Here is a 13652-nt window from a genome sequence, read left to right as displayed (position 1 = left end):
TCACCACATGGACATTGCACCATTGATGAAGATTGAAGGTAGGTAGGAGAGATGATTTGCTCGAACTATGTTAATTAGGAATTTAGGGTTTCAGGTTCTGGTTATATACATGGTGAAAGGGCACCAAAATGAGAGGGAAAACAATAAAGAATAAAGGGTTAATAAAAAGAAAAATGAAATGACTAAAATGCCCTTGGCAGACTTAACACATATGGATGGAGTTAAGTCAGTTGGACCAAAATGGAAAAGATAAAACTTTTTTGGATCCACATGTTAAAAATGAAACCTTTGGACTAAACTGTCAAAATGGCTCAAACCACAGGGACTAAAATGGCATTTAACTCTTTTCTTTTTGAGATTTTTATGATCCTTCCACGATAAATCGGTCGTCATTGATGGATTTATCTACCAATGATATTTTTGTTAGTAAAAGTTTGTGTTTTTTTAAGTTGCACCATATACGAGAGTCGGTTTAACTTTACCGCTTAGGTTGTTTGTTGAGGAGAAACACCCCAAGGCGTTACCCACCACCACTTCAGAGAACCCCACCAGCTCACCTTCCCGTCTCCTCCTTCGTCCCTTCAGGCGTTACTAGGTTAACACCCACCCCCATGGCGCCCCTATAACACCCCACCGACGCCGATTAACACCCCGAATCTGCTTACGTGTTATCTTATAAGTATTTAGTACCACATTTTTATGATAAAGCAATGGATTGTCTATGTTGCCTTGCCAAGATGAAGTTTCGTAAGCAATGAAATAGGCCAATGAGAAAAAGAAATATAATCTTATAAACTCGAATAATGATTATGTGTGTCTTTTCATCTCAATCGTTGGTTGTTCTCAACTTCAAACATAAGGCACTTTTTTCTTTTGAGGATATTTTATGTAGTGGGTTCCTATGCTAGCTATAATGCATATTCTTGTCAACAGAGGTTAGATTTGTGCCTATTGTTTCATATCAAGTCAAGTGAAAGCAAAACAATCCAACAAATGGCTTAAATGTTGGTCAAATTAAGGTATGTTTACTAAAAGGTAAATAATAGCGTGAAAGGACAAAAAGAAATGTGCTACGAAATTTGTTGAACTGTAACACACTCGTTCCCTCATGATGAATTAAATAAATAATAACTATAGCATGCTATTATTAAAGAACTTCCTAGTCTTATATTTTCATTTACAAAATATTGTAAATAAACTGTTTCATCAAATGTAAGTTGAATAACTCTGCTAAGTTCATCAAATTTTGTTAAGGTTCTCTACACAGGGGAGGATCTAGATTATAATAAGAAGAGATCAAAACAAACTAATAGTCTTCTATATATGGCAGAGCCGTTCCTACGTTTTCGGAGGCCCTAATCGAACTACGAAGTGGTGGCCCTTTTGCAAAATTATCATTTTCACCATATTTAGTAACAAAAACCCTCCTCCTTTATCCGGGCTTGGGACCGGCAATTATAAACTAAAAAGTTTATAATTGGCGTAGTTAAAAATTTTTTTTTTAAAGTCATATGTTTTCTATAATTATAGTTCATGTTTAAATAAAATCTATTTTTCTAGCTTTAACCGAGGCAAATTGTTTGATGAAATTATCGTAATCAAGTTCTTCTAAAAAATCTTTTTCGATTGACATAATAGCTAAACCGTTTAATCTTTCTTGTGACATTGTAGATCTTAAGTAATTTTTTATTAGTTTTAATTTGGAAAAGCTACGTTCTGCAGTAGCAACGGTTACAGGAATGGTTAACACAATTCTATAGGCGATATATGCATTTGGAAAAGAATTAAAGTTTTTAATATAAGTTAATATATTGGTAAGTGTGTCAGATTCTACATGTATAATGTCTCTTAGCATTTTTAGTTCGTCAAATAAATCTAAACCATCAATATCAATATGATTATCATAGTTCCAAAACTTTTCCAGATAAATGCACTTCTCTTTTAAAATTTTTTGATCTAAAGATTTTAACTTTTTTATACTAAACAAAAAACCAAAAATTTGTTCGAACTCTTTAAACTGAGCAAATCTACTTTCGAGTGAAACACTAGCTTGATCTACTATGTATAAAAAGTAATCCGTTCTAAAACAATCAATAGGAGTTTTCAAAGTCTCATTATCAACATTTTCATCAAATCTTCTATTTCTACGAATAACACGTTTTTCACGAAAACTAGGTTCAATACCCATCTTTAAAGCAAGTTCTTTAGCCTCAATCATAGCATTTTCAAATCCTTCATCCCTAAACTTTTTAAAATAAATAATAAGTCCATCTAGTTGTTTTATAGCAATATCAATACACATATCTTTTGATTGTAAGTTTTTACTAACTACATTAATAGCATGTAAAACCTCATACCAAATAACCATCGCTAATAAAAATTCAAATTTTTCCAAATCATTTTCAACTAAAGATTTAGCCTCACTTTTAACATTAGCCTCGGTACTATCACGATACAAATCCATTAATGCATCTCTTAGTTTTGGAGCTTGAAACCTAATCGCTTTAACACTTTCTAATCGACTTTCCCAACGTGTTTGTGATAATGATTTAAGAGTTAAAAAAGGTATATTATCTTGTAAAATTTTCCATCTTTTAGTGGATGATGCAAAAATAGAATATATACGTTGTATGGTTCCAAAAAAATCTTGAACTTTGTCACAAGCGCTAGCCATATCAGAAATAACTAAATTTAAACTATGACAACCACATGGAGCATAAAAGGCTCTAGGATTAACTTCTAACAATCGTTTTTGTACTCCCTTATGTTTTCCTTTCATATTCGAACCATTATCATAACCTTGACCTCTAATGTCATCCACATTAAGTCCTATTCTATTAAGTTCCTCAATAATAGAATTAAAAAGACCTTTACCGGTTGTATCATTCACTATTAAAAATTCTAAAAAGTATTCTTTAACTTCTATTGAAGTTGGCGAAATATCTAAACATCGTAAGATAATGGACATTTGTTCTTTGTGGCTTATATCGGGTGTGCAATCAAGAATAATTGAAAAATATTTAGCTTCTTTAACCTTTTTAATAATTTTTGTTTTTACCTCATTTGATAATAAAAGTATTAGTTCATTTTGCATTTTGGGTCCAAGATAATGATTATGAATTTCCTTATTTTTTATGCGTCTAACATGTTCTTGCATTATCGGGTCAAATTCTGCAATCATCTCAATACCGGCTAAAAATAAACCATTGCTTTCTTCATACAATTGTTCATTTGTCCCACGAAATGCTAAATTATGTGTACCAAGACTCTTTACAAGGGCAATAATTCTTTTTAGCACATTTCTCCAATGTTCTTTTTCTTTATTTATTTGATTTTGATTTTGTTTATCGATTGTCTTATTTTTCGCCAATCTTATCTCTAATTCCATCCATGCTCTCATATTGTTAATATGTACTTTACTTTTTTCATGCTCTTTTAATTTACTACTAATATTTTTCCAATCGCTATTACCTTCTTTAGCTAAGCTACTAGTACATTGATTAACGTTAAACAATTTACAACAAAAACAAAACGCTCTATCTAAATCTATAGAATAAATCAACCATTTTCTTTCTAGCGTTTCACCATTTGGTAATGTTCGCATATAGTGAGATGTATTAAAGCTTCTTGAGTTTTCATCTTGTGGAAAATCGTAATCATGAATTTTAATCGGACCTTTTTCTACGAGTATATCTCTTAGATCAATACTAATATTATTCCATTGACTTGGATCAACAAAATTCATAGGTATTTCATCGGTTGTAAATTCATCATTTGTAGGTGTATCGTTATTTGTAGGTTCATCATTTGTAGGTGTATCTATATCATTTGTAGGCATATCACTTTCATTTGTAGGTTCATTAGTTGTAGGTGTATCACTTACATTTGTAGGTTCATCGTTTGTAGGTGTATCACTTACATTTGTAGGTTCATCGTTTGTAGGTGTATCACTTACATTTGTAGGTTCATCGTTTGTAGGTGTACAAAATTTTAGAAGTGCTCCCTTTTGTGATTCAATTAAGGCTTCTTGTTTACGTTTTCTTAGCCTTTTTGAATGACCGGATTCAAAAGTTCTAATTCGATTTGACATTGGTAACGAACCCTAATTTCCTAAACAACAAATTAGTTCAAATTAGTGCCTAACAGCCTAAATAACAACTAACAAGATCAGTTCAACAACAAATTAGTTCAACAAACAACCAACTGACCAAGCCTAGTGCCTAACAGCCTAAATAACAACTAACAAGATCAGTTCAACAAATAAGCACTAATTGAATCAGAAAAAATAGCAACAAGAATGAGGATATCAGATCTAACCTGTGACACACCACACTGCCGCAAATCGATTCAACGACTGCCACTGAACAAATCGAAGTACAACTGCCGCACGATTCAACGTCTGCCACAAGAACTCAGCCGCCTGACGTCTCGTAGAAAAACAAATTAGTTCAACAAATCGAAGTACAACTGATATTCAACAAATCGAAGTACAACTGATATTTAACTCAGCCACTGAACGATTCGGTCGAAGAAGATGATATAGATGTGATAAAATTGGAATAACCGGAGTGAAGATATAGATGTAAAAGAGGAAAATTAGCCGTTGTTAGTCATTACTTACCGCCGATTCAGTCTCCAATTTCATCATCCCCGCTTGATTCGATGCACAGCATAGCCGCCCTGCCGCCTGACGTTTGGTTCTTCCATAACTGGTTGCGTGTTTTATGAGGCCTTTTTTGTTGGGTTTATTCAAAACTGAAAGTCTCTGAAGTCTAAATTCGGGCCTTTCATTTGGGCTGTTTTCAATAAAAGTCAAAATGGGCCTATTAATATAAAAAACCCACAAAATATTTGAGGCCTTTCAATTTGGGTGGCCCTAGGCTTGTGCCTAGGGTCCAAAGCCCATTGGGCCGGCTCTGATATATGGGATTACATCAGAGATGTACCCATCGCTTTGTTCATCATTTTCTTCAGATTCATCATCATCATGTTTTGCATTGGCGTATAACGCCATTATGTCGTCTCGTCTTTGCTACAACCTATGCTTAAATATCGTAACAACCCTGGATCTTGCATCGTTTGAAGGTGCTAAATCACAGAGTTGTTCAAGAAGATGTAGTCTCTCTGTCTTTAGCATTTCTTCCATCAGCAATGAATATTTCACCCCATGTTGATAAGTCACTTTAACCGTTCTTGTTTTTTCATCCAAACCCCAACTGCTAACTGTTGGTAGACCAGTATCGTCACTATCATCATCATTTGCTAGAAATTTTCTCTTCAATCTTCTTGTTACCTTTCGAGTTCTTTAACAATCGTCGGCCATTGGAACCCCAGGGGCCAGAATATCCATCTGAACGGCTTCATCCATGCTAAGGGTGAACGGAGCACCAAGCGGGGAGTGGTTCGGTGACCCCATTCCCCGATCGGGAACACCGCCGCCATCACCGCGGGGACCCGATTCGGGGAGGGGTTTCGGTGGTTGTTCACCGCGTTGAATGGCACGACTTTTGAGGGTCGGATTTTAAACGGTCAAATTTAAAAAAAAATCACTTTTTTAATAAATATAAATAACCACACTCACCACTAATTTTTTATACTCTAAAACCACACCCACTTCACTCATTTTTTATATTCTCAAACCACACCCACTTCACTAATTTTTTATACTTTCAAACCACACCCACTTCAAACCGAGCAATGGAGAACCAACCCCGCGAAGCCAAGAAAAAAACTAAGGGACGGGGCTCGCAACGGTCTCGTGGTGGTTCGAGCGGTGCAAGTGCACAACCACAACCCCCATTCGGATATATTCACAACCCCCGTTTTTTCCAACAACCTTCACACGCCTCCTTTTACAACACCCAACCACCCAACCTTCAACCCAATTTCGGCTATTTTCAAAATTTGTTATCAATGGATGCTCCTCCTCAATCCCCCGCCTTCGACCCATATGGTTTTCGTTCCCCACAAGTTCCATCTACACGAGAAAATGTTGAACGTCCTCTACCTATTTACGACGACGAGGACGATGAGGTAGTGCCCGAAACTCAAAATTTGGGCGACGAGGACGAGGACGATGAATATAATGTGGATGAAGACGCGGGCAACGAAGAAGATGACGCTCCGGATAAAAAGGGAAAAATGGCGAGCGAAAAATGGACAAAGGTCCAAGAAGAGGCGTTGGCGAAGGCGTGGGTACATTGTTGTACCAACAAAAAGAAGGGCAATCAACAAAACCGCGATAGTTTTTGGCGTAAGATTTTAGATCATTTTAACGCCACCGTCGGTGGAAGTAACCGGACCGTGCATCAAGTACGGTCTAAATGGGGCCCGATGATGACGAAAATAAACTTTTTCAACGGCCTATACCAACAAGCGGTAAAAATTATATTTTTTAACATTGTATATTTTTTTAATTTTCTTTACTAAGTTCATATTTTTTTAACACTTATTATTTTATAATATGTAGGATCGCACACGAGGAAGCGGATGTAAGGATCTCGACGTGATGAAAGTCGCTTTAAAAGAATTTAAAGAGAGATTTCCGAACGGTTTTCAAAATGTCGAGGCGTGGGAGGTCGTTCGAAAACACGACAAATGGGCCCAAGTCCCATTGTTGGGTGAGGAAGGGGAAGGTTCAGCACAAAAAAGAAAGCCCGTTGACGTGGAACTTTCCATACCCGATATGAACGAAGACCTCTCGCCACAAAGAACACAACGGCGAGACAAGCGTCAAGCGACATCGTCCGAGGGAAGCTCGGCCGAGTTGGCGGCACAATTCAAAGAGTACACCGCCATGAAAGAAGCGAAGCACGCAATGGAATTGGAGGCGATTTAATTGAGGAAGAAAAGAGAGTCGGAGGCTCGCGAGCTCATATCGGAACAACGCGAGACGATGAAAAACTAATTACGATCGAGATATGAAAACATTCCTCAAGCCGCACAACGATGCTCCGCCAAATATGTTTCTGTTCATCCTCGCCCGAAAGCGCGACATCGCTAACAAGTACGGGTGGCCGTGCGATTTCTAAAATTTATATTTTCTAGTTTTAATGTAATTTTTATTTTCTAGTTTGAATGTAATTTTAATTTTCTAGTTTGAATTTAATTTTTATTTATTATTTTCTACTTTGAAATGTCTTTTGTTAAATTTTATTTAGGTTTTATTAATATTTTTTTATAAACATGCATAATTACAACAAATAAAAAAACAAAAAAAAAATAAAAAACCAAGTCCCATAAGAGGGGAGTGCCGCCATCAATTTAGGGTGTTAGGGGAGTTTAAGAGGGGAGTTGACGTGGCACACGAGGATTGGTTATGCGTAAGAGAGGGGACTCTCCTCTTAGGGGAGTGCCTCTTTCACCTTAAGTATGACCTTGATTATCTTGATTTTCACCCTTCTCCTGTCAGAGAACTTTAGGACGAAACATTTCTCCGACCTACCAAACCTCCATGCAATAACTTGAGCCAGTTTTTTAAGTTTTTCTGGCGTTTTAGTCAAGGTGTGGCGTGTTAGAGAATATGTGGAGTGTTAAGTTTTGTTTACCTGTTCTACTTATATAATTATTTTTCTTTTTTGCCGCTATGTAGGATGCAGTCCTATAACGTGAGAGTCAATTATGGCGTTTTTGAAAAGATTAATAAATTCAAGTACCGATGTAGTGGGTTTTAATTATAATGTTAGTAATAAAGTTTCCGTCGTTTTAGTTTACAGTTTGTAGTTACTGTTTGTTCAGCTTCATCTGTTAAGGATGTAACACGTCCCAGCTTTTAGATTTTTGTGTTTTGTATTTTTAGTGGCGTTTAGACAAAGATGGCACATTGTTCTGTTTCTCTTGCAAATTTGTTTTATACATTTGTTCTAAAAAATGCTTGTAAAACCCCAAGATGCCACAAATTTTATTATAATTGTAGAGTTTGGCGTTTGTGACATCTTGGCGTTTTACAAGCAATTTTTTAGAGAAATAATGTATTTTTTATAGGAAAATTAGAAAACAAACCACTGAAAAAAATAGAAGCGAAAAAAATAAATTAAAATCCTAATCGAATTTCTCTTCCAAATCTTCACTATCATCAGTCTCATTCTTCTTTGAAACTACAAGAACCGTTACAAATATATGCCGTTTTTGGCTTGGGTGTGATTTATTGTTTTTTGTTGTTGAAGTGGCTTTTTGTGGATGTTTGGAGACAAAATGATGTGGGTTTTTTTGTTTGGTCTTCATCTTTATCTTCATGACTTCATCTTTATCTTCATCCCACTTTTCAGTGTCATCGGTCTCTACATGCCATTCAAATATTCATCAAGAACAAAGCACACAAAATGACATATGTCTATCATCAGTCTCTTTTTTTTTTGAAAAATTTTTCATCTCATGTAGCAAAATGTTATTGAGTTACCCCCCCCCCCCCCCCCCCGCTAACAATCCGTTCAGTGAAGCTTCATGCAGAACAATATTGAATATCCAAGAAACGATGTTTGTCATCTTTAATTTTTTTTAACTTTTTGGCGTTTTGCAGTGAGTGGTATTTAGAAACCATGGCGTTTGTTTTTTGTTTTGATTAATGGAAGGTGCAGAGGTTTCTGTTTATAGGATGTCTTTGGCGCGTAGTTTAGGCGGGATATTATTACTGTTTGTATTTCTTGTTTTGCTCAGCTTTATCTGTTAAGTATGTAACACGTCCCATCTTTCAATTTTGGCATTTTATATTTAATGGCGTTTTTGTAGGCTAAGATCATAAAATACACCAACTAAAACACAGAAAAAACCATGTAGGAAAAATATTTTTTATTAGTTGGCGTTTTGTATTTAGTTGGCATTTTATATTTAATGGCATTTATGGAGAAACGATGTTTACCATTTTTACCCTTAATGAAGCACGTTCCAAGCAATAAAATTGATGTTATTTACGAAAACACCACCGCGCCAATCTTGTCCATAGATTGTTTTGATCTGACGATCCATAAGCGTTCTCACTGTTCTCACACTTTTCACCGTTTTCCCTAAATTATGACCATATATATATATATATATAGGGGAAGGTTCATTTGAGAAGAAATTTAATGTGAGAAGAAAAAGAAGAAAGGGCATATTAGTAAAATGCTATTTCATTTATAACTTATATCATTAATTTTTCTCTCTTTAATTAATTAGTAAACTAATCATTAATTGTCCTACATATAATCTACAAAACCTACACATATCATAATTTTCGTACATATACCCTACACATTATAGAATTTTATCCTATAGAGTCGAAATTGATCCTACACACCTTGAAATATATCCTACACAACTCGTAATTTATCCTACACAACTAGTAACTAGTTTAATACCCGTCCGTTGGACGGCTTTCGCTAACAACGTAACAAACAAAGATAATGTATATTGAGGGTGTTCGGGAACGCTTCTCCTTCTCTTCTTTTCCATATCCATTTTTGAAAAGGTTGTAACCATCTAACTTTTTCTTTTTTTCTTTTCAAACCACTAAAACTCATTCTTGAATATGATCGCGTTAAATAAACTTAGGACGTTTGCGAATACACTGTCCTTCGACATCCACATTAAGATCATCATCGTTGTCTTCTTCAGAAGATAAGTACGTTAACAATTTATGAAAGAATGTACGAGCCATGTGATCAAACGTGCAATTAACTAAATGCATATTATAATTCAAAACAGAAAAAAAAAAACCCAAGAAACTACCATTCAACAATTTATAAGTCAAAATACAAGCACTAATGGAATTAAAGAACAAACATTAACAGAATTTAAGAACAAATTCAATGATGCATAATTTAACAGTAGGCACAAATCAAATGCATATGTATCATGATGCATAACTTGACAAAACTCTCCATATCTTGTATTCAAAAGTGTTGGTTCAGGTCCCAAAATACACATCACTATTTGTTTGTAAATAGGCAGAAGAATGAAAATGAATTTATTACTCCTTTATTGCTTGAAACAAATACAGCCAGAGTTAAAGTGTACCATAGAAAAACCACTGCTATCCTATTTGTAATAAACACATAAACATCAAATGTAAAAACTTGGTCCATATCCCCCCAGAACCAGGTCAAACCGAGACCAAGACTAGGTCTACTGACCTGTTAAAGCTCACTGCTAACCTGCTAACCTGTGACCCGCGAACAAACCGATTAACCCAACAAAGAGTTTTGATAACTTTTGCAATTACCAACCATTTGACCCGTCTCTTGTCTGGATTTTCATGTCACCAATATGAACCGCATCAATGAGTTTCTCTTTCATATGTCCTGCAACAATCAAATACGTGTGTGTAGTCATGTCTATTTTTATTTTTAACATTTTTTTATAAATTGTTGTTAACATACCTATAAGATGGTGACATTCTTTCAGTTGTGTCAAGAGAAACTAATGAAGATAGTTCCCATGGCTGACCAGTGGATGATATCACATACCTGTCAATAAACTTGTTAATCACTATCTTTTTTAATTTTTCAATTCCCATACCTATCAAAAATAAAAAATAAATATGGGTAAAATAGATTTAAGATACACCATCACATTCCCGGTTGTAAAGCAAGAAAGAAAACAACGTACCATTCTTTCTAACCAAGATGAATCTACCCAAGTTAGTTGTAGAAATGCCATTAACGTCTTTGCCTGAAAATGACACAAATCTTGATAATTTAGCAAGTGGTCTAACAACATTTGCTTTTATCTGAACAGTGATGTTGGGCATATTTTTAATCTAGATGTCAAATTAAATACCTCCAAATGTTCTAATCGCTCTTTGTCGTCTTATGCAAGTTCTTCATGTGTTTCTGGTCTATTTGATGGGCGAGCACACATGTCACAAGCATCACCTTTTTCCTACAATTAATTGATTAAATTTTAGTTAATAAATATAATTGCAAAAAATCAACATCTAATTTAGAGTTATAATTCTTACCTGATCAGGTTCTACTTCTTTTCTATGAACTGTTCATCCAATTTTTTGATCAGTTAGTGATCATTTTCTTCCTTGTGCCTAGCTTCCATGCCTACTAATATATCAACACTTAAAAGACAAAAATCTATGTTATTCAATAATGCAAATATCTTAATTATAACAATCAAAAAAATTTTCTAACAATAATAACGAATAATTACATGATCACTGATAAGAACCTTGAAATATCTACTCTTGTATATCATTTCATCATAGACCTCCTTTTCCTTTTTACTCTTATGAATCTGTAATAATAAAGACACCACATTAACTCAAAAACAATATAAAGCAATACGCCAGATCATCATTCAAATAATCAAACTCATCTCACATACATGATACTTTCTCTTCACTCACCAGAGATTAAACTAAAATTCACATTTCTCAACAATAGATACTAAAACAACCCAAATTCATGTCATAAGAGAACGTATCATTAAAATTAAACAACTCACAGCCTAAAACTTGCATCAAAGGCAAATAGGAAAGATACAGTGCACCTGAATGACTCCCATGCTAAACCGCCCCTGACTGAGACGTTTGGAAGGTGACACTTTTCTCCAACTGAAATTTAAAAATTGCTGGTCAGGAGCTTTTAAGACAAAACAGAAAAAAAAATGAGCCACTAATGTAACTTAAAACTATTGGTCATAATAAATCTCACGGCATTTCATCAAACACATTTGGTACACATAAAATTCAAAAGTCATTTATTATCTTGATATACAATCAAATTGAAATGGACGGTCGAGGATTGATAAAGATACAGAAACTGAGCAAAAGACATGCTTCAAGCTTTGAATTCAAAATCGTCATCTTCATTTCAGTTCTTCTATAATCTTTGTTCTCCATCAATTCTTTCCATTATAAATACATCAATGTTTCTGCAAATGAAATCATTAAATTATAGCAATACAGTATTGAATTTGTTAAACAACCAACTAATTATCTAATCAACTATTCAAGTTGACTGATTAAAGTAATAAATGATAAAATTAGAGAAGAATCTGCCTCATGTTGATAAATCCCCGTTTTCACCGCGGTAACCCTCTTCAATATTAAGCTCCATTGAGTACGAATTTTGTAAGGCATATTACAGAATTAAGATAATTTGAGTTGAATAGAACTGAACAACCACATAAACGATCATTGTTATGAAAATAATCAAATATATAAAGAAGAAAATATCAGTTTTCCAAGCAAGATTGGTCACATTTCGAGGCAACTGGATATAGCAACTACAATTTTACTAATTTCTACCAATAGATAATGTAATACTAGAACAAAATGGTTAAAATCGTTATCAAACCTTTTATCACCAGATCCGAAACCTTAGCAAGGCCTGCCACGACCATCGTAGCCGCGATTGTCTGTGCAGAACCGCTTAAACGGAGTAAATGGAGATGATTTTTGAGGAGATGAAGAGTGTCCACCATGACGGTCAAGATACGGAGGTAGAGGAGGGCTAGGGCTTGTACCACGACGCTTGTTATCACTCTGAAGGTGGCCCCGAAGAAGAAGGATTAGGTCGTTCGTACTATTCAGAACGACTATTAGTTGGACGATCAATGTCTGTGTCATAGAAATACTGAAATTTTTGTGGAATATAAAGGAGATAGTATACGATTGCAGTAGCAGAGAAAGACGGAGAAAGTCTCCACGATCAGGAAACCACCGTAAACCACCGCAAATTAGGAGAGAGTGGATGCTATTTTTTAGCTAAAAGCCTGGAAATTAGGAACAATTTTAGCAACTGCCGTAAACTACCCAATTTACAGTTATTTTTGGAAGAGAAAATTGTTCACTTGATAAATCATCTGCCCTAGTTTTGTGGATGGACGTGGGAATGTGGGCAGAAAAAAATGCTAGCAAAAAAAACCGCCGAGAACCGCCCTGAACCGCCATCATAGCGGTTATTTTTGGGAGTTTAAACGGCTGAGATTTCATCTCAGCATGATCTGACGGTGGATATCGATTTAGAAAGCGGTTAGACTTAATGGGTTTAATGTATATATATAATTTATTCTACACTTTAAATTAAGTTGTTTTTTAATTTGGAAAAAGTATATATTTTGAAAAAGAGTTACAAATTTAATTTAGCTAGTTATTAAAGGGGAAGAATACAAATTAATGATTTATGTAAGTTTACCAATATACCCTTATATTAAAATTAAATTTAAATACAAATATTAAATGAAGTAATATAAAGAATTCTTATTGATTGAAACTTCTTCTTTTTTCTTCTTACAAAAAAATTCTTCTCATTTGAACATTCCTATATATATATATATATATATATATATATATATATATATATATATATATATATATATATGTGTGTGTGTGTGTGTATTATTTTTATATAACATGTATTATTAATATAATTTTTTTATATTCTTGTAGAACGCATATAATCAGATATTTTATATAAATTAAATTTTATAGTTTCACATTGCCCTTTCTACATGTGAATATTTTATTAGTTAAATTTTAATTTGTAAGGCTACAGGGTGTGGTTTAGCGTCACCCCGCCACATCATCAATAATGGAGCCCCATGACGCCATCACCCACTCCCTACATGTTAAAAGGGGGCGCCACCCCTTCTCCGCCACGGTGCTAACGAGTGCGCTAAAGGGGTGCAGGTGGGGCCCATTCTTTTCAACTAATCAAATCTTT

General features: G+C 34.6%; 1 protein-coding gene and 1 long non-coding RNA gene across 9 annotated transcripts; both read right to left on the bottom strand.

Moving 5' to 3' along the window:
• Nucleotides 1–1537: 1537 nt before the first annotated feature.
• On the bottom strand, nucleotides 1538–4090 carry LOC110900735 (zinc finger MYM-type protein 1-like). Its single transcript, XM_022147604.1, has one exon. It carries the CDS (start codon nucleotides 4088–4090, stop codon nucleotides 1538–1540), a length of 2553 nt encoding a protein of 850 aa, XP_022003296.1.
• Nucleotides 4091–9928: 5838 nt separating this feature from the next.
• LOC110897722 lies at nucleotides 9929–12823 on the bottom strand. Of its 8 annotated transcripts, none has more exons than XR_004876137.1 (8): nucleotides 12285–12823; nucleotides 11311–11859; nucleotides 11137–11220; nucleotides 10937–11044; nucleotides 10756–10857; nucleotides 10585–10647; nucleotides 10356–10442; nucleotides 9929–10277 (listed from the first exon to the last, which is right to left on the bottom strand). It is a non-coding gene; the product is annotated as an uncharacterized LOC110897722 (long non-coding RNA). The 8 variants fall into 8 exon arrangements; XR_002568902.2 differs by having other exon boundaries at nucleotides 11431–11859; nucleotides 12285–12821; XR_002568900.2 differs by having other exon boundaries at nucleotides 11476–11859; nucleotides 12285–12820.
• Nucleotides 12824–13652: the final 829 nt, after the last annotated feature.

This window comes from Helianthus annuus, chromosome 13 (assembly GCF_002127325.2).
Source record: "Helianthus annuus cultivar XRQ/B chromosome 13, HanXRQr2.0-SUNRISE, whole genome shotgun sequence".
NCBI classification, from domain to species: Eukaryota; Viridiplantae; Streptophyta; class Magnoliopsida; order Asterales; family Asteraceae; genus Helianthus; species Helianthus annuus.
This window is presented reverse-complemented; position numbering and strand designations above follow the sequence as displayed.